Source organism: Porites lutea, chromosome 2, assembly GCF_958299795.1.
Source record: "Porites lutea chromosome 2, jaPorLute2.1, whole genome shotgun sequence".
Classification (NCBI taxonomy): Eukaryota; Metazoa; Cnidaria; class Anthozoa; order Scleractinia; family Poritidae; genus Porites; species Porites lutea.
Window position 1 is genome coordinate 10,541,226 of NC_133202.1, and position 26,962 is coordinate 10,568,187.

The 26,962-nt window shown below is 41.3% G+C and overlaps 2 protein-coding genes and 1 long non-coding RNA gene across 3 annotated transcripts in view; 2 read left to right on the forward strand and 1 right to left on the reverse strand.

Moving 5' to 3' along the window:
- The first annotated feature begins 2,445 nt into the window (after positions 1 to 2,445).
- LOC140927702 (solute carrier family 22 member 13-like) overlaps positions 2,446 to 26,962 on the forward strand; it is a 34,006-nt gene continuing 9,489 nt past the window's right edge. Inside the window, exons 1-7 of the mRNA XM_073377378.1 lie at positions 2,446 to 2,660; positions 2,990 to 3,060; positions 12,285 to 12,507; positions 14,419 to 14,617; positions 14,779 to 15,021; positions 15,854 to 15,988; positions 24,809 to 24,903. Of these exons, the coding sequence (XP_073233479.1) occupies positions 2,489 to 2,660; positions 2,990 to 3,060; positions 12,285 to 12,507; positions 14,419 to 14,617; positions 14,779 to 15,021; positions 15,854 to 15,988; positions 24,809 to 24,903 (1,138 nt within the window). The 5' untranslated portion in view covers positions 2,446 to 2,488. The remainder of the gene's footprint in view (positions 2,661 to 2,989; positions 3,061 to 12,284; positions 12,508 to 14,418; positions 14,618 to 14,778; positions 15,022 to 15,853; positions 15,989 to 24,808; positions 24,904 to 26,962) is intronic.
- LOC140927703 (uncharacterized) lies at positions 4,066 to 8,337 on the reverse strand. Its single transcript, XR_012164573.1, has 3 exons — positions 7,219 to 8,337; positions 6,691 to 6,807; positions 4,066 to 6,128 (listed from the first exon to the last, which is right to left on the reverse strand). It is a non-coding gene; the product is annotated as an uncharacterized lncRNA (long non-coding RNA).
- On the forward strand, positions 16,103 to 23,249 carry LOC140927286 (uncharacterized). The gene is made up of 3 exons (XM_073376910.1): positions 16,103 to 16,217; positions 16,335 to 23,047; positions 23,165 to 23,249. The coding sequence occupies exon 2, from the start codon at positions 16,515 to 16,517 to the stop codon at positions 22,776 to 22,778; it is 6,264 nt and encodes a 2,087-aa protein (XP_073233011.1). The 5' UTR covers positions 16,103 to 16,217; positions 16,335 to 16,514; the 3' UTR covers positions 22,779 to 23,047; positions 23,165 to 23,249.

Below are 26,962 nucleotides of genomic sequence, written 5' to 3' on the forward strand. Positions count from 1 at the left end.
GTGTTACCATAAATTTCTTTCATTTTCACTGATTGATTTTTCTTCTATTTCTAAATGGAAAAATAAACCAGAATTCACCTCTTTAATCCACCGCCAATCTAAGTTATGTTTGAACGTCGAACCGCAAACGGGTAACCACAAACCGCGGTTAGAGGTTCACGATAAACTCGGATCTAGTTTTAGGCGGCGCGCCATAGCTTTAATCGGCAGCTCCACCGTACACATGTGGTAGCTGTTGGCTTAGACCGCTACAAAGTCGTTTTTAGTGTCGACACGCAATGCCCATCCCCACAAACAACAATAAAAAGACCTAAAAACGGCTGTGTAGCCGCAAGCAGTTCTCGGCAAGGATGATGGGACGGCTATGGATGGATCATTTATTTGCTAATATTTCGGTTAGGCAAAGATGAACTGGCCTTAAATAGGGTCGAAGAAAAGCCAAGTAAATGTGGAATAAACGGTTACAATATTTAACACCATTCAAAAATGTTGTACACCTGTCGATATTAGTCGTTTAACATCATGCATATGCTTTAAATGAATGCTCAACAATGAGCCCAAGGTATCCCAGGCGAACTTAAGTATGATAAATCTAATTATAGACAACCGGTAGCCTCACACGCAGACGTTTTTAGGGGTTCGTCTCTCGTACCTCCGCTTTTCGCATACTCTCTTTTTAGCATAAGTTTGGGCTGATCCTCGATGGGATACTCCCTCTATATAATGGCATTTACGGTGAACCTCCGCCCCACATGGGTACCTTTCTCAGGCTTTAGGTATACTAGTAATAACTTAAGGTTACGGAGCGTGGGCGACAACGATCAAAGGTTAAAACGCTTTTGCTCTAACACTGTGCATGCTTTGCGAAAGTTTCAAGTGACAGGTGGTCAAAACGCGCGTGATGAAATTGTGTTATGCGTATTCCATTCAGTGAAAGCTCAATGGAATGATGGCTGCGCAATAACAACCTGGACCCGGTTCCGGGTATGCCGATCAGCTCTAATCCTAGCCTGTTCCAAGCGTTCAGATAGTGGAGAGCGGTGCGAAGTAAAGAAAGCGCCCCCCACTATTGGAACGCCTGGAACAGGCTACTCTAATCCAGGATTAAAAAGTTTGTTTCGATTTTGTATTTTACCTTCCTACGTACTGCTTAGAGCAACATTTTGTGTTATCATTACAGAACTGTATTTTGAAGTAAAGGCTCAACAATACAGTCTTTATAAGCTCGAGATACATCACGGGGGGGAGGGGGGGGGGGGTACTCCCTTACATAAGCCATATAGGAACGTGTTTCCCCAAAGGGTAGGGCTTTTGCGGCTTTTAGGTCTGAAAACGGGTACAGACTTTGCCTAGTTTGGTCTGGAATCTGGAATCTGTTGTTCTAATAATTTAAGTAAAGATGACATTATTTCTTAGAGGCCAGGTCTGAAAACGGGTGTTCAATGACATTTTTTAGTCTCAAAGTGGGGTCAGAATTTGGACGACCGGGCTGCACACCCCCACCAAGAATTCAAAAGAGTACCCCCCGGGACGTGTATATCCTTAGACAAGAAAACCTTGCTTAAAATTTGGCTTAATCTTTGGTTAAAGTTTACCATCTTTCGAGGAAAGCGGGCCCTGGACCTCCTCTTGTCGCCCGCAAAGAAAGTGTGGAGTATTTCACTGTCATTTTCGGTCGGTAAAAAGCCCCAAAAGGGCTACCAGATACATTTATGGCTGTGTAAAAAGTCGAGAAAAAGTTCTGGTTTTGTCAGTGATTTATTCATATTTTAAAGACGAGTCAAAAATGGTATATAGAAGGGCAAGAGGTTGGAGCTCGGGGAGGAGCCTTACCATATAAAACTTTGTTGCGTATCCCAGGGAACTGAGCCAATAACGGGGGAGTTTTCAGTCTTTCTGTGGAGATTATATATGCACTCTTGAGAGGTGATATGGAACACATTTTTGGGCAAATGGTCTCTATAAAGTAAAGACTGCACTTAGCAATACAAATTTGGTAGCGTCAAGGATTATCAAAAGAAAAAAAAAATACTTAGCTTCCGGATTACGTTCGGCGCTAAAAAACGTCACCGCTTAAACACCTGCAATGATTGCAGTAGCCTACGCCACAGACGAAACTAAACTCTGGAACAAGGATATCAGGGCTGCTTCGCAGAAGTTACCACAGGGCACCCAGAATCACAACAGCCTACTAGAAGCCAGGTAAAAAGGATTTGTATGGGAATTTATCGTAAGAGACTCGATAAAACGGTTAACCAAAACATTAAAACTTTTTAAACTTGCCAAAACGGCGTTTATAGGGCAGTAGCCTGTGTGCAGACGCCCCCTTCCCCTCAGAAAAAATCGGAGAGAGAGACGATTCCGAGGGGAGGGGGCGTCTGTACACAGGCTATACTTTCTCTTTCCCGTATAGGCGAACGAGTACATCACGAAAGGGAGTCACGCACAAGCTAGCGTGACAACCAGAATTTTAAACAAGGAAACCAACATGGCCAATCCTTCGCCTGTCGACAGTTTTTTCGCGACGTTTACCGGCCTGAAAACAATTCTCTATCGAAATGTATCTCTATTAACTGTTATAATATTTCCTCTAGCATATCAAATGATCATTGTAGATTTTCTTAGCCAAGAACACAAGAGTGGAGCTTGTAACAATACAGGTAAGCAGTTTCAAATGTCTATTTAATTTTGCATCCTTTTTTATATCTTCATGATCGCCTTTTTATGGTTGAGAACCCCAAAGTCACTGATAGGCCGTAATTAGGTAATTTTATGATAAATTAAATGACAGGGCGATTTGGATTTTCCTTTATATTCACAAGGTGAGGATTTGATCTACAACCTTATGACGTTTATTATTCACACTGTGGTCATAATATTCAAAACATTGAATTTGTCTTGTCGGCAGGTGTCCTGCTCTTGGACTTAGGGAGTTTATAGAATTGTATTCGCTGGCTACAATGTATATAATGTTATATTTCTTGAGCAGAAAACTGTCTAATGGCGATGGGAACCAAAGACCCGAAAAAAAATAGTAGTGGAATCGGAGGAGGAACTAAGGTATAATTAAATGTGATATTAGATGGCGATTTTTATTTTTTATTTTGTTGTTTTTACTTGCTTATTTATTCATTTTAAATCGATCGTTGTGAAGGCTATTTTGTTTCAGGGCTCATTTGTGTGTTATTGCTCTCAGATATAAAAGCGTGTACCACTTTTTGGGTCGAAACGGGGCGGACAATTCTTTTGTAAACAGTTTATTCACCGTCCTTTGTTCCATTGTCTCTTGTGCGATTTCTTTGTCGTCTGTGACCCAAAAATATTACAAAACTATTTGCATATTATAATGTAGAAACAAATTAAATTTATATTGTAAAATTTTAACAAAAATGTCGTCGTAGAAAATTACGTGAGCTGATCCAAAAATAGTTGCATACCCTTGGACATCGAGTGACAGCGGTTGTCAAATAAAAACACGCGACTACTCTGACTCACGGTCTAAGTTGTGCATTAAGGTCGACGTCAATGGTTAAAATAGGAGTCGCTTAAACTATTCACAGGTTGAAAAAAGGCGTTTCCGTTTCCGTTTTTGTAACGGTTACCTCACGGAAACCTGAATATCCGCAGACGGAATTGTAACTAACCGTTGCGGGAAACACGTGTATCCGTCATGTTTTAGTTTCTGCGGAGGCGCTTAAACGCATCCCTTATACTCGCGTTTCCGTCAGGTTTACTCTTGCGGAAACGCTAACTGCCATCATGTTTTCGCAGCTCGTAAATTCAGAGGATACTCAATTATCCGTTAAGTTCCCGGAAGAATGAATGCGGAAACTCAGTTTGATCGGTTTACTTTCTGCAGCCTTCATGTTCACCCAGATTCCACTTTCGGTGGATTATTCACTAGATTTCCTAAATGTGTTAACTTTACTTAACCATCCAGTTTCGAATCCTATGTTCATTCTATCCGGTATATAAAAAGTGGACGTTTGTGAGACAACCCTGGACCGTTTCATGCATCCAAAATGACCCATTTTCGCTGATACACACAAATCAAGCAGAGTCATATTTAGGTGCATTTTTGGGATTAAAGATTTTATTAAAATAATTCTCTCTCCATTTTCATATAATATGTACATATGTATATTAAATATTTTCACAATAAAAAAGAGACTCCTTACAATGTATTCCTATTTTCTACAGTTTTTATATCCAAAACTGTAACTTTTCCATTTAAATAGGCCACTTCCGAGTTCTAAAAACCCTCACTTTCAAAATGAGGCTAGGTGCGCAACCTTTCTTGTGAAAATGAGTTTTATCTGCATGAGAATGAAGAAAGATTTCCATATAAAACGCTGAGCATCTACCCTCGTTTTGAAACAGAGGCCCGGGGGAACTCGGAAATGGCCAATTAAATAATCCTTTTAGAACTGACAAAATTCAAAATTTTTTCCTTGAAATGATTAAATTAACATAATAATTATACAGTCTATTAAAACTCTTCTTATGGACACTTCTTTAATACGGACAGTTCCTTTGGTCCCAGAAATGCCAACAATCATACATTCCCTACCTCTATAATACGGACATCTCTGTAAAGCGGACACTTGGTTCTGTCCCTTTGGTTTCCGTATTAAAGATTTTGACTGTATAATAATTAATTAACTAACATTATTATAAGTAACGTGCATTTCCATTCCAAAATAACTCCAAGAAGTAGTTCACAGCAAAATTATTACATAATTTAATAAGAACAATATTACAAATAAAAGTCTTACTTCTGCATAAAATCTCATTAGGGAATCTAAACTGCTGCCCTAATTCATATTAGCGAGTACCAGTACTTGGTGGATCATCCCCAAAAATTATTGTTAAAGCCTATACAAACTGCTGAGAGGCTATTATTGGGGAGTATCAGACTGATGCTACAAAGACGACAGTGATGCAAACAAAACTAGCCATATAGGCTTTATATACAAATGTATAAGCCAACATCTCTACACGTGTCTCACTTTTTGTTGCTACTCTGCTGTAACTGCATGGACAACTTAGACCTGGTGGCATACAAAGTAGTCTACCAGAATTTGGCTACATTTGAGTTTGAATAATAATCACGAACTGTGCACTTTTAACAAGCGCCTCACTTTCACAATGCATCTATCTTACACTCCCTGTTTTATAGTTTTAGGATAATCCATCGACTATCCTGTAATTTCAGCAATTTTAATGAACACAGTCGAGTAAAGATTGTCTTAAAGAATAAAACTCTTATCACCTTTCCAATAAGATTGTGCAATTTAGAGTTGATCATCACAGGGTCATCCTGACTAAAGAAGGCCGATAATACATTAGGGACTTTAAGCAAATTGCTACAGTGACCTCTACTATGGTGGTCGTGGATGCAGAGTCCTGAAGAGAGAATGTCACTGTTGACCATCAAATTTCAACTTTATGCAAGTGGCACCCAAAAGTCACACAGGGCTTCTCGCTCATTTGGTTTCGTTGTTAGTAAAACGCAGGGAAGACTGAATTACTGCCCAGTGAACTAGAAGTGTCAAATACTTTCTTGATTAAGAGAAAAACAATATGATAGGTTTTAAACCAGTGAAAAATAGGGGAAAAGTAGAATTTTATACTCATGTAGAGCGACTATGCCATCTCATTTTGTGCTTCGGCTAAAGGTCATTTTCTGGACATAATGTGCACAGCATCATTTTTGGACCTTTTATTCCCAGTTGCCATAGTAGCGATCACTGTAGCAATTTGTTACTTTGGCGGTGTTATTGGCATACTGCCCATGAAGGGCAGTTATTTGGTACTGGTCTGTCTGACAAGTATTTATCAACCTCTCTGGTTATTTTCCTGGCTGTTCTTTTTTTTTGCCTCTTTGACATGTGAGCCTCACTAAAGGCGTCAAGAACAGCACTGATGTTTCTTAACTTTGACCTCTCTGAGCATAGTGGCCTGATGTACCTGGGTGGTGGATCGCTGGCCCCCTCTTCATTGTCTTCACTCTCCTCCAAAGACATAAATTGGATAGCATTGTGTACGTCTAATAAAGCCTTTATTTTGGCTTTGTCATTCAGAGAAAGTTGTGCCTTGTCCAACACGTCTGTACGATTCCTCAATTTCTGAACACCAAAAAAACTCATTTAGTCACAGTGGCATGACTAGTGTGATAAACACTTGATTAACATTTACTTTGTTCTTCAGCAACAGTTTAGTCTGGCAAAATAGTGACTCTGACTATTTTGAATCTTCAGATTTGGTTCTTGCTCTCTGCTCTGAGCAATTTACACTACAATCAAACCCCTCAAATAAATGGCAAGGACACTGTTAACATTAAAAATGTCAAAGGGGGTAGGGTGTGACACTCGTGCATTCTATAACAATCATAAATTATGTATGCATAAGACAAACATGCAAAACATGTGTTGTGTTCTTAAAAAATGAAAGAGCCTTGTGCCCTTAACCTGAAAGATCCAGGTACCCAGGATGAATGTTTTTGAACAAACTAAGACTTCCTTGTCACCCAGGAGCAACAATAATGCAACAGGGGCCACCAGGCACTGCCAAAGCACAGCTCTGTTACAGGACAGGCTAAATAAATCACTCAGTGGATGACGTAACCTACACAGTAGAAATATTTGCACTGCAAGCATTAACAAAATAATGTACATGTATTTTACCTACCTTTTTAGCTCTCAAATTGGCATCTTGTCCGAATTCTGTGTTCTTCAAGTTTTCCATTTTGCCACCTTACCACGTCTGCGTGAGTACTTCCCTGACTTCAGTACTGAAAAATGGCCCCTAGCAAAAGGAAAGCATGTTAAATGTGCAGGTCTGTAGAAAAGGAATTAAGACTGCTTCTTGGTGTTGCTAAAAGTATTGTTGGTTTGCTCCTGTTTTTGGTGTGGGTATTATTTAGTGGTTTTTCAATCTATTGTATTCATGTCATTAGGGGATTGCACCTGTTGGCAACACCAAGAAACTACAGTGGAACCCCATTAATATGGTCATCAATGGGCCAAAAAAGTTTTGCGAATAATAATGAGGTGGCTGTATTAAAGAGGATTTTTTTACAAGAAAATGTATGGTGGTTTTGCCAGGCTGCCAAAAAAAAAAATGGTTATATGACGAGGTGACTGTATTACCGAGGTGGCCCTAAGGCAGGGTTTTACTGTACCAAATTCAAGAAACTTAGAAAAGTGTACAACTTACCTTTTTTCTCTGTTTTGGGCCATTTCTTTTACCCAAAATTTTCCCACACTTCATTAACCAAAAATAGCCTCATGTTTTTGTTCTCCGCATCATTATACCTCAAAGAAATAAAGACCAAAAGAAATGTCAAATATTTATATCAAAATAATAATACACGTATTACACGTATATGTATACTATTGTAACAGCCTGGTTCTGAAAAAACTAGAGAGCTTAAAATGAGGCAGTTTTCTGGGAGTGCATTACAAAGACAAATATTTAAAAAATGAAGGTTGCTTCTATCATCGAATAAAGCCCTTATCCAAGTGCTTGAGACACAATACAAAGTTAAAGTGTAACAATATAAAAACACTGTATAATCGTCTAGTTGATCTCCTTGTGGCATGTGCAAAAATTGAAAGTATAATAAAGCACCATTTTGTCCAATCAAACAAGGATAAATAGAATTATTGCAACTTCCCACTCAAAGATGGGCGTCTTACTTGAGTCAATGAAGGTTACTTTCTCATCGAATAAAGCTGTCACATATATCCTTGTGTTCGAAGCTTAACGACAAATTGAAGTGTAAGGAAATTATATTCCTGAAAAATCTACTTGTTTATCTCCTGGTGACTTTTGCAACATTTAAAATATCATTGACACAAGCACTACTTTGTCCACTCAAAGATGGATAAATAGAATTGCGACTTCCCACTCAAAGATGGGCGTCTTACTTGAGTCAATGAAGGTTGCTTTGTCATCGAATAAAGCTTTTAAATATATCCTGGTGTTCGAAGCTAAACGACAAATTGAAGTGTAAGGAAATAATATTTCTGAAAATAATATTCTTGTTTATCTCCTGGTGACTGTTGCAACATTTGAAGTATTATTGACACAAGCACTACTTTGTCCACTCAAAGATGGATAAATAGAATTGCGACTTCCCACTCAAAGATGGGCGTCTTACTTGAGTCAATGAAGGTTGCTTTGTCATTGAATAAAGCTTTTACATATATCCTGGCGTTCGAAGCTTAACAACAAATTGAAGTGTAAGGAAATTATATTTCTAAAAATAATATTCTTGTTTATCCCCTGGTGACTGTTGCAACATTTGAAATATCATTGACGCAAGCACTACGTTGTCCACTCAAAGATGGATAAATAGAATTGCGACTTCCCACTCAAAGATGGGCGTCTTACTTGAGTAATGAAGGTTGCTTTGTCATCGAATAAAGCTGTCACATATATCCTTGTGTTTGAAGCTTAACGACAAATTGAAGTGTAAGGAAATAATATTTCTGAAAATAATATTCTTGTTTATCTCCTGGTGACTGTTGCAACATTTGAAGTATTATTGACACAAGCACTACTTTGTCCACTCAAAGATGGATAAATAGAATTGCGACTTCCCACTCAAAGATGGGCATCTTACTTGAGTCAATGAAGGTGCTTTGTCATCGAATAAAGCTGTCACATATATCCTTGTGTTCGAAGCTTAACGACAAATTGAAGTGTAAGGAAATTATATTCCTGAAAAATCTTCTTGTTTATCTCCTGGGGACTTTTGCAACATTTGAAATATCATTGACACAAGCACTACTTTGTCCACTCAAAGATGGATAAATAGAATTGCGACTTCCCACTCAAAGATGGGCGTCTTACTTGAGTCAATGAAGGTTGCTTTGTCATCAAATAAAGCGGTTACATATATCTCTATGTGTTTGAAGCTTAATGACAAATTGAAGTGTAAGGAAATTATACTCCTGAATAATATTCTTGTTTATCTCCTGGTGACTTTTGCAACATTTGAAATATCATTGACACAAGCACTACTTTGTCCACTCAAAGATGGATAAATAGAATTGCGACTTCCCACTCAAAGATGGGCGTCTTACTTGAGTCAATGAAGGTTGCTTTGTCATCGAATAAAGCTGTTACATATATCCTTGTGTTTGAAGCTTAACGACAAATTGAAGTGTAAGGAAATAATATTTCTGAAAATAATATTCTTGTTTATCTCCTGGTGACTGTTGCAACATTTGAAGTATTATTGACACAAGCACTACTTTGTCCACTCAAAGATGGATAAATAGAATTGCGACTTCCCACTCAAAGATGGGCGTCTTACTTGAATCAATGAAGGTTGCTTTGTCATCGAATAAAGCTGTCACATATATCCTTGTGTTTGAAGCTTAACGACAAATTGAAGTGTAAGGAAATAATATTTCTGAAAATAATATTCTTGTTTATCTCCTGGTGACTGTTGCAACATTTGAAGTATTATTGACACAAGCACTACTTTGCCCACTCAAAGATGGATAAATAGAATTGCGACTTCCCACTCAAAGATGGGCGTCTTACTTGAGTCAATGAAGGTTGCTTTGTCATCGAATAAAGCTGTTACATATATCCTTGTGTTTGAAGCTTAACGACAAATTGAAGTGTAAGGAAATAATATTTCTGAAAATAATATTCTTGTTTATCTCCTGGTGACTGTTGCAACATTTGAAGTATTATTGACACAAGCACTACTTTGCCCACTCAAAGATGGATAAATAGAATTGCGACTTCCCACTCAAAGATGGGCGTCTTACTTGAGTCAATGAAGGTTGCTTTGTCATCGAATAAAGCTGTCACATATATCCTTGTGTTTGAAGCTTAACGACAAATTGAAGTGTAAGGAAATAATATTTCTGAAAATAATATTCTTGTTTATCTCCTGGTGACTGTTGCAACATTTGAAGTATTATTGACACAAGCACTACTTTGTCCACTCAAAGATGGATAAATAGAATTGCGACTTCCCACTCAAAGATGGGCGTCTTACTTGAGTCAATGAAGGTTGCTTTGTCATCGAATAAAGCTGTTACATATATCCTTGTGTTCGAAGCTTAATGACAAATTGAAGTGTAAGAAAATTATATTTTAGACTTTTAGAACCTTTCTGCACCATCATATAAAACTTTTTATGGTGCACGTACACAAAGAGAAAAGGTTCCTTTTAACCCTACAAGTATCGTAACAAGCACTACATTTATTTCAATTTTGAACAATTCCCACTGGTCCCTGCAAATTGTATTTGTCGTTTTGAATCTAGTAAGGAAATGGACATTGTATGCAAAAAATTAATATGAACATTAAATATTATTTTCGTACAGGTTTATCTTTGTGATAAATATCCACAGTCTCAGAAATTGGAGTGGAAATGTTTTGTACATTTCAGTGTCAAGGAATTTTTAAATAATAATTTTCTGTCATTGACATTTGATTCCGTACTCCGTTCCGTGATTCCGTTTCCTCATTCGAGATTCAATGTTTTACAGCTGCCATCTTCGCCATTGAAATGTGCATTAGTATACAGAAAAATTCTTTTTCGGTGAGGCAGCAACTATGTCTTTATTGCCAAAGAAATCAGACAAACACGTGCTTTACAGGTATATGTTATTAAAGAAACTACAGGCAACGTACAAAGGTTACGAAGCAACTCGCTGTCGCATGAAACATGGATGTAAGCTCACATGTAAAACGAATTTTATGATCGACATCGATGAAATGCTCCCAAAGCTATTACATAAACTTAAATATGCTTCTATATATTTAAAAGAGATTCAGAATGTACTTACGAAACAACAAGGATCCACAGTTTAAAGTAGGCGTTCTTTCTTCTCAATGGTTGTTGAAACACTCAGTGTGCATTCGAGTCGCCAAGAGTGAACACTGAACTCCTTCATCACCGCTTCCATGGGATTTGGCGTTTCATTTAAATAGTTTTTCGAACCATTATTCTGCCCTGCAGTCTATCTCCGCAATCTATCACACTCTCCTCGCTGAACTTCACAAAAAAACGGCCCTGCATGTACAAACCACCACAATGGAAGGCGAACCGACAGCGAAGAATGTTCAAAAGGGCGCGCGATTCAAAATTCAACGTGAAAACGAGGCACGCATGCTCGTAAGATTCACGCCTCCAGAGCGAGGCAAAACGCGTGCAAGCGTGTTAAAAAATCATTTATTTATTTTAAATTGTTTCAAATTACGCTTCAATGTTTGGAGCGCTAATAATTTTAATAACACGTCTTTGAATCTCTTAGAAAAGGAAGACAGAGGGAATCATCTATCACTTTTCCAGTATTTACGACGTGTAGTTTAGCGCAGGCGACTATCTCTGTTCTTTCGGATATTTTAGGTCAATGCAATGATTCCTCATCTTGCCTGAAGCGTAATCAGTACAGTTAAAACAAATTTTATGATATGAGAAACCAGGGATTGATCATACAAACCAGAAAATTGCAGTAAAAAACCGCTTGCGGAAACGCAATGGAAACTAGCTGACACGTTTAAGTCAACGGAAGCGCTGCGGAAACACGAAACAATACCTCCATTTTCATCTTACACGTTTCCCGTCGTAACCGTCCCGCGGAAACGCAACGGAAATTTGAACCATCAGGTTTCCGCAACATTTCCGAATTGCGGAAACACCTTATTTCACCCTGTGATTTCAGTTCAACTTCAGGATTTCGATACCGTAGGGCAAAAAAATATGGGCAATCTCAGGCTCGAAAAAAACTCAAATAAACGCGTTTTGTACACCTACAAATACAGTTGTTACGTTAACAATACAGAAAATAACATGCCAGTCTTAATCACCTGCACGTGACTGTCACAAGGTGTATTATAAAGCCTATACTAATGTCTACCGTGACAAGTGATGTTTAAAATGTTTAAAATTGTCTTTCTTAAATAATCACACCATTGCCGTCCGTATTCTTAAGCTCCAAACCATTCACAATTTTCCATCACTGCTGTTAAAAGTGTGCTCCCGGTTGTTCATGTTTTCCTTATTACACCAATTTGCCTTTTCGACCTTCTCGTTGTCGTCACCGTCGTCGTCGCTAATGCTCCCTTGTGATGATGACGATGATGACGATGATGACGATGATGACGATGATGATGATAGTGATGATGACAATCAATCAAATCAATCAATAAACTTTATTTACCATCGAATTTACAGTGTAGCACTGAAGTGCTAATATCAATGACGAAGATGATGATGATGATGGTGATGTTGATGATCTCTTTTTCAGACCAGTCCCCTATTCAATACGAGGCATGTGTTAGAAGTGGCAAATTACACAGGAATGATGATAGGCTCCATAACATTGTGTCTAGTGGCGGACGCTATTGGTAGACTGAAGACACTGTTTGCATGTCTTCTCATTGCTTTTATTGGAGGTCTGTCCAGTGCATTTGCTTTCGATAGCCTGATAAATTTCGCCATCCTTCGGGGAGTTGTTGGATTTGCAGCAGGTATGTCGCTCACCTGTTTAGCATTTTTAAAAATTACCGTGATCTCTGGGATGTAATTTATGCTCACTGTAGAAATCGAAGGTTTTGTAATAACCTTACCATTTAAACGGATAACGAAGATGAAGTTTTAGGCCATGTTTGCACTATGCCGGATAGCTTTTGCGCCGGCACTAAAATCTCATACCGGATAGGGCGGTGATTTCGACGCTATTTCTGTAAAGGAGCGAAGTTGCGCCGCGCCAATCTCGCAAGTGGAGAGTCACATATCGGATAGATTCTGTGCCATGCTTTGGTGTAGCAAGAACAGCTATTGTGGGAATGCAACCCACTGAGACGGAAATATTCTGGAATGAGGATTGGGATTTAGTTCACCAAACCCTCCCGGCCAACCGCTCCGGCACGATACTCGATGTGTGTGAACGACTTGTTCCAGTTATATGACGTTGCTGTTCACACTATACCGGATAGGTTTTGCCGGGGGGGGGGGTACTTCCTAGTAATAGGCTAATGGGTATGTGCCGCTGGATTGGGTCGCATTTTCACGACTGGATTGACTATTATTAGGACTGCATATTTATAAGAGTTACTAAAATGGGGTCGCGCATTTTCAGGTAGACTACGAGTAGTCCCCATTTTTCCTCAGGGATGGTAGAGCGAGCGAAACGCGAGCGCGCGTGAAACTTCTTACCCCACGCCAGAAAAGGCGACACGCGGCGGGGAGAGAGAAAAATAAGGGACTACAGACAAAGCCCAAGCTTTTGACCTAATGCGTTGCTCTCACAACGCAAAACTCTGATTGGCTCTTCCTTGGCAATCTGTCAACATTTTTCTCTCTTCCCGCCGCGTGTCGCCTTTTCTCGCGTGGGGTAATTTTCACGCGCGTTCGCGTTTCGCTCGCTCTACTATCCCTGAGGAAAAAATGGGGACTACTCGTAGTCTAATTTTTAGGATTTTTGGGGTCAGAAATTCAGGTATGTAGGGATTTAAAAGTAGAAAGATTTACACATAATTAAGTTTAACAAATGTGTCACTTCACTTCAGGATGACCAAGTTGAAAGGCTTTATAAGGTAATAGCATAAACAGAAAGTGACGAAGATAAGATTGCGAAAATTACTTTTTTCCCAAAGTGACTAAGATGGGGTCTATAATTGGCCAAAGAATAGGTAGTAATGGGGTAGGGGTTCTGAGAGGCCAGCGGCACATACCCAGGAAAAATGAACCGAAGTAATCCCCCGAGAGGTTTTCTTTCGTGTCGGCACGAAATGCTATCCAGTAAGAGTGATGGATCTTACGGGGAGGGGGGGGGGGGGGGGCGTCATCCAGACCCTGAGATAAGGGGGTGGCCCGGTCTCAAAATTTTTTTTTTCGACCCTTCGGGCCTCAGTTTGGTCTAAAAATAAGGGGGGGACACGGGCCCCCGGGCCCCTCCCCTGGATCCCCCACTGGGTATAGTGTGAATATAGCCTTATTTTCCTTGTCACCTCCTCACCTGTCATTTCTGCGTGGTCATCCGAGCCACAATCCGTTGGCAGAAGAAAAGTAGCTGAAGTAGCTAGTACTTTCGTTCAAAGTTCTCTGAGGTAAAAGTAACCCGGCCCTAGGGAATCGAACTCGGGCCTCCCGCCATGCAGAGGTTTACCAACTAAGCTAACCCTTGTCGAGCCGGCTCGGTTTTGTTTGTTTGTTTGCTGTGCTGTTTTTATTTGTTTGTCTTTTTTTTTAGTTTTGTATCGTTACTTATACTAAACAAATCCGGCGAAGGCAGCTAGAAGGATACTACACAAAGAAAAAAAAGAACATCGTCGAAAATTGCCAAAAAAACAAAACTCTAAAAAGAGAGTAAAAATTGATTAAGGTGTATCAGTTATAATAACTAACTCAATTACTTTGTTTTTTCTTTTCTGAAAAAGGAGGTGCCTTTCCAGTCTTGTTTATCCTGGCAGCTGAGTACGTTAATCCAAAGGCACGAGCCATTGTTTTATCTATTTTGTGGGCAGCCACCACCCTCGCTATAATGTCGTTAGCTGGCGTTGGCTACATGGTTGCGAATCGTCGAAATTTAATGCTGAGCATGACACTTCCAATCTTACTTGGTATTTTGCTATTGAAGTGAGTAATTTTACAATCCAGCTCCATACATACGCCTTCTTTCTCCACTTTTCTTTTAGTTTCAGATTCAGATTCGAATTTTGTTTTTTTTACGTTATTATACAACTATTATACAGCTATTATTGTGTTCTCGAAAAACGTGGAACTTTTATTCTCTTCAGGATTCTCCCCGAGTCGCCTCGATGGGTCCTTCTTCACTCAGCCTCAAGTACATGTACAAGTGAAGCACAAGGTTTGCTAGAGAGAGCTGTGACTGAGGATCAGAGGCAAACTTCTAAATACCGAGATTTTTTGTCCTTGTGGGAAAAGTTCTACCTGCCACCAAAATCAGGCGGAACGGGCTGTTTCACTTTTCTTCGTATTAAGGAACCTCGGAAAACAACCATTGTTCTGGGGTTTGCTTGGTGAGTTAGGGAGCGTCAGTTCTGTGCAGATACGTTTACAGTTTACAGTAGATTTTACTAAGCACTCACTCGGTGGGTGGGAATGTTCTAATAAACATCCCATGTAATCAACCACGTCTTGGTAAACCGTCGTTACATAGATGTTTTGCTTGCACTTAGCTTGATGTGTATGGTGCACGCTCTAACTGTGTCGACTTGGCTCATGTGAACAGGTCTGTAACTGATAGATTATGAGCTATATTTCAGTTCTGAAAGGTCAGGATCGTTCAAAACATGTTTAGATGGTTCCTTTGACTCGTAGATGAGAGTCCTGGAATGCTGGATAGTCAGCTACAACCAGCTGCAACATGGCTTCAGGCATTGTAACTTATTAGGTCCCAAAAAGGTGTTTATCAGCTGTTGATCAGACTTTCCATGTTTCCTCCCCATGTCTAGGCTCGATTTCCGCTGTCCTGTTGGTCCTCCGCGAGAATAGACAGGGGAGGGAGAGTGCGGGCTCATTTCCCAAACATCGGCTGGTAATCGAGGCTAGTCCAATATCAAAGTTGCAAGGATCCAAGAAATGTAATTACAACTTAAAACGGGGGAAGGGGTAGAGAATCCCTTGTATTCAAACGATTTTTCCCTCTGAGGCACAGAGCGAGAAAGTGTTCCTTTTAGGCAAGACTGTCTCATCCATTTGTCCCTGGTAGTAGCTGTCCTTTCGTTATCCATTGGGAAATTTAACACGGTTACCAGCCTATCACCCGTGTTCGTTTGGGACAGATTTCCGCCCCTCTGGGGAGTGAACTGTTGCTTTTCTTAAGTATTTCTATTCTCTTTATCTTTCCAGGTTTGCTCTAGGAATGTTGTATCGTGGATTAAACACGAGCCTCATTCAGCTGCTAAGTAATTTCTATGCTAACTTCGCTGTTCGTGAACTTGTAAATCTATTTGGTTATGCTGTTTTTCTTGTCTTCGTTACTTGGTAAGTATCGCCAGTCCTTTTTTTTTCCATCTCGTTTGTTAGATGTATTATTATCAATATCAATATCATCATCATTATTGTGACTGCAGCGCTGCGCAGTCAGCGTATGTTGTAAAAGCTTAGCAGCCGCACCAGATTTTAGTAAGCGGCCGCCATGTTAGCCCTTTCTCGTGTTGTTCAAGTTTTTGGATAGTTATCGCCATCCATCGGACATTATACGGCCTAAACGGTAAGAACTGTTAAAAGAACATTTTACGGAAAATCCCAAGAGAGTATTTCACACGACATTTTGAAGTTTAGTACTTACGAATCACGTATTTAGCCTATCATGTATTTGTCATGTCAGATTGTTATCTCGGGACTCAGGATCCAAGAACTAAGGAGTAAAAAGAATGTGTTGTACCGAGGACCTGTGAATAAACTACGTTTGGGACGTTCGTGTTGATTGTTAGCAACTCCTCTTGTTGTATGTACTACGGGAGGCCAGCCACAATAACAATCGTTAGACGATCTTCGTGTAGCAGTCATGTCCGTCAACAAAGAAGCAAGACCCGAAGACCAGGTCAATGTGGCGCTGGAAGAAGAAACTGATGAATCAAGGAAGCGTTTCCTGACGGAGAAAGGGTATACGTATCAACTCAACTTGAAAACAAGTAACTTGAAAACTAAGAAATGTGAACTGGTGAAGCGAATGAGAGGTACTCTACTGAAGCGAGGTCAGTCAACTAAACTAGTAGAATTTAAGAAAGAATTCAGCGAAGCTCAGATTTTGTATTGCGAATTTCAAGACATGGTTGAAGAGATTAAGGTTTTTGCGAACCCAGATGAGAATGTGGAAAATATTGAAAGAATGGTTGATCAAGTTGGCAGAGAATGGTCAAATTTTGAGTGTGACATTAGATCAGAGATAAAGTTTCTGGAATTTGTCGAACACCACGTGGATGATTCAATCTCTGAAGCATCCAAAAGGTCCAGTCGAGCATCCAAGAAAAGTAGTAGGTCAAAAATAAGTTCCAATGATAATGTTGAAGAAGATAGGTTTCAGTTACAAAAGGAGGAAGCTGCCTTAAAGGCTAAACTGGCCTATATAGAGAAGGAACGGTTACTGAGATTAGAACACAGAAAGACTGAGTTGACCAAATTAGAACAAGAAAGAAAGTTGGAAGAGCTAAGATTACAAAGTGAACTTGCTCAGAATCAAGCAAAGCTTAATGTATGCATGTCAGCAGATAAAGTAGAACTGTTTGATGATCAGGATCTAAACTCGATTCCCCCCGCTGATAAAGTCAAGGACATGGACAAATTCCTTAATTCAATTCCAGTCACAAGTAAGAGTGATCTCTCTCCTGGTCAGCAAGAACCTATCTACTCTTCAACTCAGTTAAATGGAGCCCAACCCACTTTCAGTCTTCCGCGTGTAGAAAATGGAGTGCACAGTACGTTAAGCCCCAGTGCCACACCCTTTCAGCCACACTCTGTCGTCTTAGAAAAGTGTATGGACAAATTAGTGGAAACAAGTAGTATGTTGGTGGCAGCTACTATGGAGCAGAACCTAGTGAACAGGCAACTAGCAATCTCAGGGCAACTGCCTAAGATTTATATCCCAGTTTTTAGTGGAGATCCTTTGGAGTATCCTACATTGAACAGTTCCTTCAGTGCCCTTATTGATTCCAAACCAATGGACGCGCAGACAAAATTGAACTTCCTACATCAGTACATCTCAGGAAAGCCCAAACAAGTTGTTGATCAGTATATGTTAATTGGTACTGAAGATGCCTATCAGTCTGCGAGAAAGTTGTTAAAGGAAAGGTATGGTAACTGCAATGTAGTAGGGACAGCCTTTATGAACAAACTGGAGAACTGGCCTAAGATTGGCGTAAGAGATGCGGAGGCCCTAAGAGATCTTTCTGACTTCCTGCAAAAGATAATTGCCGCCAGAGAAACTACTCCTAGTCTTGCTGTCTTAGACTTTGCGAAGGAGAACGTTAAAACTCTAAACAAGTTGCCATTTCAAATTCAGAATAAGTGGAGAGGAATAGTACAACAGTGTAGAGTCTCAAAAGGAAATGGTACTTACCCTACCTTCTCTGAATTTGCTTCATTTGTGAAAGAGTGTGCAGAGAGAGCGAACATTCCCGAACTTGAGGAGCTGTCCAAAACCAAAGAGTTTGTTAGGCCTAGAGGACCATTCAGACGCTCACCAAAAGGCGAGGAGGCCTTTTCCTTCGAAACTCATGTATTGGATCCAAGCAAGAACGTGACTGCCCAGGGTCAAGGTGAAAAGGAGAGACCCCCAACCTGTTCGCAAGGGAGGAGCGAGAAGAAAAAGACCGAAGTATGTCTGTTTTGCAAGGAAGAACATCAGCTAGACGAGTGTAAAAAGTTTGCAGAGAAGCCGCACAAGGAAAGGAAGGACTTCTTCTATAAGAAATTTCTTTGTCTTGGATGTGCCTCTAGCAGTCAACATCAAGTATCCTCCTGTAAGAACAGACTTAAATGTCGCACGTGTTCTGGAAATCACCCTACATGTCTCCATATTCGGAAAACTCCCAAGGAAAGTATTACGAACTGTACAAATGTTTGTACCATCCCAGAGCAAGAGGGCGGCTCGGATCATGCCATGATTGTACCTGTTTGGGTTAGACAAGTTAGCCAACCCAGTAAAGAAGTCTTACAATATGCAGTGCTAGATGACCAGTCCAATGTGAGTTTTGTGTCGCAAAGTTTGTGTGAAAAATTGGACTTGCAAGGCCCACCAACCGACTTGCTGCTGACAACAGTGCAAGAGAGAAATGTACATGTACCAAGCAACCGTATTTGTGGAGTTGAGGTGTTGGATTTTAGAAGGGAGCATGCTGTGAAGCTACCCATGATGTTCAAGCGAGATATCATCCCAGCCAGTCGGTCGCAGATTCCAAAAGCCAGTGTTGCCCGGAAATGGGAACATCTGTGTCCTATTGCTGACGAGCTCATGCCCTACAATCCAAGTGTGGAAATCTCCTTGCTGATTGGCAATAATTGCCCTAGTATCGTCAGACCCAGAGAAGTCCTAGTGGGAGGTGAAGACGACCCTTACGGCCAAAGATCTTTAATGGGGTGGGGTATAATCGGCAAGGTGTGCAAATCTACAGGTGAAGCCAACCATAAGGAAGGAGTGTGCAACAAGGTGATGGTCAAAGAAATCCATGAACACTTTGCCTTTACGACAAAGGTGAAAGAGATTATCAACCCACAGAAGATTATTAAGATTCTTGAGTCAGACTTTACAGAAAGTTCTGCAAATACCAAGCCCTGTTCAGCTGAAGACAGGAGATTCCTCAACATCCTTGAGAATGGTATTGTGAAGAGATCGGATGGGCACTACGAGATGCCTCTCCCTTTGAAGACAGACAAACCGTCTCTACCCTTCAACCGCGAACTAGCTGTCAAGAGATGGCACCAACTTTTAGCAAGGTTTAAGAGAAACCCCAAGTTTCTGGAAGATTATCGCTTATTCATGAAAGATGTGATTGCTTTGTGTGCAGAAGAGGTACCACCGGACCGCCATGGAGTTCAGGATGGAATGGTTAACTATGTACCACACACCGGTGTTTACCACCCAAAAAAACCAGACCAGATCAGGGTTGTTTTTGATTGTTCGGCCCAGTATGAAGGGGTGTCCCTGAACGATCACTTGTTACAAGGACCCGACCTCATGAACACTCTTCTGGGGATCCTGTGCAGATTCAGACAAGAAAATGTTGCGTTTATGACTGACATTAAGAGTATGTTTCATCAGTTTATGGTGTCAGAGGAACACAGAGATCTCCTGCGCTTTTTGTGGTGGAAGGATGGGAATCCTGCAAATGAAGTGACTGAGTATAGGATGAAGGTTCATCTTTTCGGTGCTGGTAGTTCACCTGGCTGCGCAAATTTTGGTCTAAAGAGAGCAGCAGATGATGGGGAGAAAGAGTTTGGTGAAGAAGCTGCTGAGTTTATACGACAGGACTTTTATGTGGATGATGGACTAAAATCAGTCCCTACCGTGGAGCGAGCTGTTACACTGATAAAAGCAAGTCAAGGCATTTGCGCCAAGGCCGGCCTGAGACTGTACAAAATTTCATCAAACAAAAGAGAAGTTCTTGAACAGATTCCGGCCGAAGATCGCGCCAAAGGATTAAAGGAGCTAGACTTGAAGGTTGATCCACTGCCCTTAGAACGTGCCTTAGGAGTAGTGTGGTGCATTGAGAATGACAGTTTTCAATTCCGCATCGAGCTGCGTGACCGTCCCCTAACGCGACGTGGCGTACTTTCCACAATCAGTTCAATCTACGATCCTAGTGGTTTCGTTGCCCCAGTTACCTTGAAAGGAAAACAAGTTTTGCAGCAAATGTGCCGAGACAAGCTTGATTGGGACAGCCCAATTCCAGAGAGTTTGTATACTCATTGGGAGAAATGGCGTCAGGATGTTCTGAATCTCGATCAGCTGCAAATTCAACGTTGTTTTAAGCCGGAGAACTTTGGGCAGGTCAAAGCCAGCGAGTTGCATCATTTCTCAGATGCTAGTGTAGAGGGTTATGGACAGTGCTCGTACCTTCGACTAATCAATGTGGAGGACAAGGCGTACTGTTCCCTTGTCATTGGGAAATCTAGAGTGGCCCCGTTAAAGCAAATCACTGTGCCGAGGCTAGAATTGGCTGCAGCTACTGTTTCAGCAAACGTGAGTGAATTTCTTCGTCGAGAATTGTCTTACACGGACATTAAGGAACATTTCTGGACAGACAGCAAAATCGTCCTTGGTTATGTTAACAACGAAGCTAAGAGGTTTCATGTGTATGTGGCAAATCGCGTGCAGCAGATTCGTGACGTCACTAACCCGAGTTCTTGGTTGTATGTCAGCACTGAACTTAATCCTGCTGACCATGCCTCGCGAGGCCTTACAGCGTCACAGTTATTACAAGGAACCAACTGGCTAACTGGACCCTTATTTCTTTGGAAGAGTGGAACTTTCCAGCCTGAGAAGATAGAAGAATTTCAAGTGACCGAAAGTGATCCTGAAGTAAGGAAAGCAGCCGTTTTCACATCTCGTGTAGAGAGCAGAGCTACTCAAGCCCCTGAACCGTTAACGTCAAGCCGTTTGCGCCACATGTCAAGCTGGCAGCATGTGCTGAAGGCAATAGCTTTGTGTCTACGACTGAAGAGCAAACTGGCAAGTAGAGAAGTGAAGTTGACGAGACAAACGGGTGGTGAGAGCATCAGACCATTACCGAAGGTATCAGTCACACTTACAGAACTTCACGCAGCAGAGAGGGAAGTTCTTAAGGTTGTTCAACGTGAACATTTCCATGACGAGATGCAAGTTTTAAAGGAACTTAAGGAAGTTGGAGAGCTTACTACTAGAAAGATCGCAAGAGAAAGAAATCTAGCCGTCAAGAAGTCTAGTTGCTTATATCGTTTGGATCCATTTCTCGATGAAAACGGTGTTATCCGCGTTGGTGGCCGCGTGAGACGAGCTAACCTTCCATTTGCAACGAAGCATCCTGTGATACTTCCTCGTAAAAGTCATATTACAGATTTGCTGATTCGATTCTGGCATGCCAAAGTGAACCACATGGGACGAGGTATCACCCAAAATGAGTTGCGCCAGAGAGGCTACTGGGTTGTTGGTGGATCGTCAGCAGTGTCAAATTGTATTTCCAAGTGTGTTACATGCAGAAAAATGCGCGGCCCCCTGCAAATTCAGAAGATGGCCGATTTGCCTGTGGATCGAGTTGAACCTTCGGCCCCCTTCTCGTATTGTGCTGTAGATTTCTTTGGACCTTTCCCGATCAAGGAAAAGAGGAGTGAAGTTAAACGTTACGGAGTTATTTTTACCTGTATGGCCAGCAGAGGTGTTTACTTGGAGACAGCCAACTCGTTAAGTACCAGTTCTTTCATCAACGCACTTAGTCGCTTCCTCAACCGACGCGGTCCAGTCAGACAGCTCCGCTGTGATCAGGGTACAAACTTTGTAGGAGCGAAGAATGAGCTAAAAGCTGCCTTAGAAGAACTGGATCAGAACCGGGTGCAAGAGTACTTAGTGGAGAACGGATGTGATTGGATACCATTTCAGATGAATGTACCTCATGCCAGCCACATGGGTGGCACATGGGAAAGGTTAATCCGAACTGTTCGTAGTGCACTGGAGACGTTACTTCTGAGCGCTGGCACACAGTTGGACGACGAAGCGTTCAGAACCTTCATGACTGAAGCAGAGTGTATTGTTAATTCCAGACCCTTGTCTACGAACGACTTAAATGACCCAGAGGCACCAGAACCACTTACGCCCAGTCATTTACTTACCTTGAAAACTAAAGTTGTACTTCCACCGCCTGGAAGGTTCCAGCGAGCAGATCTATATTCCCGCAAGTGGTGGCGCCGAGTACAATATCTCGCGAACGAATTTTGGCTTAGATGGCGCCGTGAGTTTCTTCATAGCCTGCAGGCTCGTAACAAGTGGATGTATCCAAAGCGAAATCTATCAGTTGGAGATGTAATCGTATCCAAGGAAGACGAAGGACCACGTAACCAATGGCCACTCGCTAGAGTCGTAGAAGTCTACCCTAGCGAAGACGGATGTATCAGAAAGGTCAAAATTGTGAAAGCTGATGGAGAACTTGACAACCAAGGCAGACGTCGAAAGCCATCTACGTTCCTGGATAGACCAATCCACAAATTAGTCTTACTGGTACCCTCTGCAGATGAAGCGGATGTTGGTGATAGCAGCAGGGAGACCGAGGAATTCCCCAACGAGGAGCCAACTACTCAGTGAAGTCGCCCCGACAGGTGTAGAAGACACAAGTGACCGCCTTTATGAACATTTGTTTTGTTTAACTGTCTAGTATGGACATTAACTTAAGTAATTGTTAGGCAACAATTAGGGGAGCCATGTGACTGCAGCGCTGCGCAGTCAGCGGTATGTTGTAAAAGCTTAGCAGCCGCACCAGATTTTAGTAAGCGGCCGCCATGTTAGCCCTTTCTCGTGTTGTTCAAGTTTTTGGATAGTTATCGCCATCCATCGGACATTATACGGCCTAAACGGTAAGAACTGTTAAAAGAACATTTTACGGAAAATCCCAAGAGAGTATTTCACACGACATTTTGAAGTTTAGTACTTACGAATCACGTATTTAGCCTATCATGTATTTGTCATGTCAGATTGTTATCTCGGGACTCAGGATCCAAGAACTAAGGAGTAAAAAGAATGTGTTGTACCGAGGACCTGTGAATAAACTACGTTTGGGACGTTCGTGTTGATTGTTAGCAACTCCTCTTGTTGTATGTACTACGGGAGGCCAGCCACAATTATCATTATTATTATTTATATTATCATAATCTTTATCATTTTTATTTTTATTCTTTAGTTATTTACTCGTTGCGGCCAGAACAAGCTATTAGAGAGCTTTAGATTCTGAGACGAAGACGACTGCGAGTACGAGATTTTGTCAATACTGAGTATTGCTCACGCGTGCACCAGCGTCATTTTGGCGGGAACACGTGATAGCCGTCGTCATTCTACCACGAGTTTTAGCGAGAATGTCGTGCTAACGGAAACAAGTTATAAAGTGTTATCATTTTGCGGCCGGGAGATGGCTTCAGCTCCTTAAGTAAAGATAACAGTGCTAATTTTTTGGTGAAAAAGAAGTGCAATGAAGCTTTCCATGGTGTCTATAATTTGAGAATACGCAAAAAAACTTTAGGTCAAATCTCGTACTCGTAGTCGTTCTCGTCCTAGAATCTAAAGTTCTCTATTGTATCACTGAAGGATCAGTCAGTAAGACAAAAGGCACAGGATAACCAGTTCGTCAACGAATCATGTGTCGGTTTTAAAGAGTGACTGAGAGAAATGTGCGTCTGTCACCCTTGGAAACGTCCTAAAAATGTATTATTGGGAAACGAAGAATGGCAATTTTTGTAGACTCATTAGCATTTTATTTTTAAAAAAGAAAATATTTTCGAACCTCTCGTAAGCGACCACCCAAAATGCAAAGGCTTGGTGGTCGCTTACGGGAGGTGGTCCCTTATGAGAGTCGGACCGCAAGGGCGAAATTTTTAAGTCGACCTAGAATGGAGTGGAAAATTTATTCCAAAAAAAATAATGAAAGTGTACTTTCCCTTGCCAATTACTGGTAGTTTTATTGACAAAATCTTTAGCTATTCTATGTGACAGTTCATTTACGGAAGTACACTTAATTAGATAACGCGCGCTATAAATTTGTGCATAAAAAATTTTACTTAAATGATGTGTACGTGTGAATTCTTGTACAGAAATGTCCCTAAAACGTCTGACGAACAAAAACGTTACTTCTTAAACTGAAACCTGGAAATCTGAGTCTTTTTCTCAAGGGTTATGGTTAATATTGTAGTTATAGATCGAACTAAGAAACACAGTAATAGGGGAGTAATAGATGTGTAGACAATAATGAAGGCCAAAGAACAGGGTGAAAGAATATATTCCTTTTTATCCATTTAAACAATGTACCTCACTGTTTAGTAAGACCACGTGTCAAGTGGTCGCTTACCGGAGGTTAAAAACAATAGAAAATTCTAAAACCGTCTGCTGAAAAAGTGGTCACGGTCGCTTACAGGAGGTGCTTGTTTACGAGAGGTTTCAGTATAACGCTTTGACTGAGAACATTTTTGGTGTTTTGGGGAGGTGGTCGCTTTTGGGAGGTGGTCGCACGTGGAGGTTCGACTGTACGTTCAAAAGGGACAGACGGGTTTAAAACCTTCCTGCTGGGCTATTTGCCTCTTTAGACAGCAAGGTGTTTCGCATTGAAATTTTGTTTTTTTATTTTGTAGGTTTGATCGTCGTGTGTGTACCGTCATCTCCATGATTCTAGCAGGCGTCTTCTGTTTGATATTTTCCGTTGCCTCCGTTGCATTTTTAAAAGCAGGTATTGATTACGTTGTGGTACAAGGGGGGTGGGGGGGGGCGATTTTACCTTTAGTGGAAAGCCTTTGATCTTCTTAACAAGATGAGGTATATTTTATTGGTGGTGGCGCTGCTGGAGGCCTGTGACGTCACCAACAAGGGCCACCATCTTGGCCGCCATCTTGGATTTTACCAAGAATTAGAAATCAGGTTAAAACCGCAAGAAATAGTAATTTTTTGTGCTTTACGTGAAAAATAACTCATAAATAAGCACCCTGCATGATTTTAGCCACAAGAGTTACTTTCATTGTTGAAAAAAGTTGAAAAAACATGTACTTTCACTCAAAAATGGCTTGACCACCCGCTACTTATGACGTCATATCTCGTAACCATAGAAACGGACCATCACTAAACTTGTCTCAAAATGCGCGCGAGGGATGAACGAACAGCTGCTGAAAATGTCAGATGCTGATATTTTATCCTCTAGGAAAAATCTCATAAAAACATTATGGGGGGTGGCATCCACCCTCCCCCCCCCCCCTTGTACGTCCGAGGGTTAAGTAGTTTCGATCTCTCTCCTAATTGCACTTTGAATGAAATTTAAAACTATAGTCGAACCTCTCCTCGACGGCCAACTTCGTGGCAGAGGTGCTGGCCACTTTGGAGAGCTTTAAACGAGAGTGAAGAGTTATAAGTATTAGAAACAAGAGGGAAACCGGAGCCAAAATGCCTCTCGCAGTTGTTTCTGGGGTCGTTACCGGGGAGGCGCCGGTCAGCTATTGGCCAATTTTCTCTTTAGTTAGTAACAGTCCAGACGTCTTTGCGGAAGTTAACTTGGTCCAGTTTTTTATTTCGACAACAGAGGAGAGGGCCCGCGCATACCTTAAAACCGAGCTGACCAATGACCAATAGGAAAAAGGGCAAATTTAGCACCGAAAGTCGGATTCGGTCCTTTCCGCGCGCTTTCTTGCTCTGTGTTAACGTTGCATTGTCTTGGCTTAATCTGCCTATTTATCCGCCGGAACGAAACACAAAAGCCGTTGTGGAGAGCTGTTCGTTTAGTAGAGCTGCCACTGTTTATGGTGGCAGTTAAAATAAATTTGCTCTGAATAAGCTTTTTACACGGCTGCCTTACTGTTTTTAACAGCGTAGTGCAATAGCAGTCATCTTTTAATGGAGCGAGTGCTAGACGCGAGAGACTACCATTGGAGCGCAAAGGCGGAGAAATAGGCTTTGTTGCACAAGGGAACTTTCAAAAACTTCTCTGCTAAAGGCCCGTTTACACAGACTCTGTTTTCTTACTATTTTTGATGCGATTTTAATTGCCCGTGTAACCTAGCGGCGATTTTATGGTGATTTCATGGGGATTTATCGCTGCCAAATCGCCGTTGTTTCGAACCTCAAATTTTTCATGCCATTTGGCGGCGATCATGCGATGAAGAAACCTACATTAGAGGACCCTCAGGGTGTTTCGTTTAAATGGCATGCGCCCTACATTACAGCACTGCACAAGGATCGGCAGCCTCGTCTACAAGTCAGTACATGCTAGAGTGAGCCGAACGGGATAGCGAATTCTCCCAACAAGCTTGATAGCTGAAGGCACATCGATCCGAAATCGCCGAGGACGACAGGGGACGAGGCTGAAAGATCAGTAAATCCGGTAAATCGAAAAAAAAAGATCGCCACCAGTACTCTCCGGAGATCTGAAAATGCGTCTGTGTAAGTAGACTATAGTAAGGGGGTTGGTGTCGTACTAAGGTGGCCGCAAGAAAATAAGTGACAGTGTGCCCTCCCTTATGACCTATCCTGTGTGTACAGACCCCCCTCCCCAGTCCCCTCAGCAAAAACCAATTTTTCCTGAGGGGAAGGGGGGTCTATACACAGGCTTTTTCTGACCATATGTTGTTTCATTCTCGATTATCTATATTCTGCTTCACGGCCGTTCTTTGAGTCGTCGCGCAACGCTCGAAATAAAGAACGGGTGTGAAGCGACTAGATTAGGGACCTTAAGATCCGACGACGCCGACGGCGGCGAGAACGTCAAAAAAGCAATAGGTTTAATTACCAAAACAACAATTTTG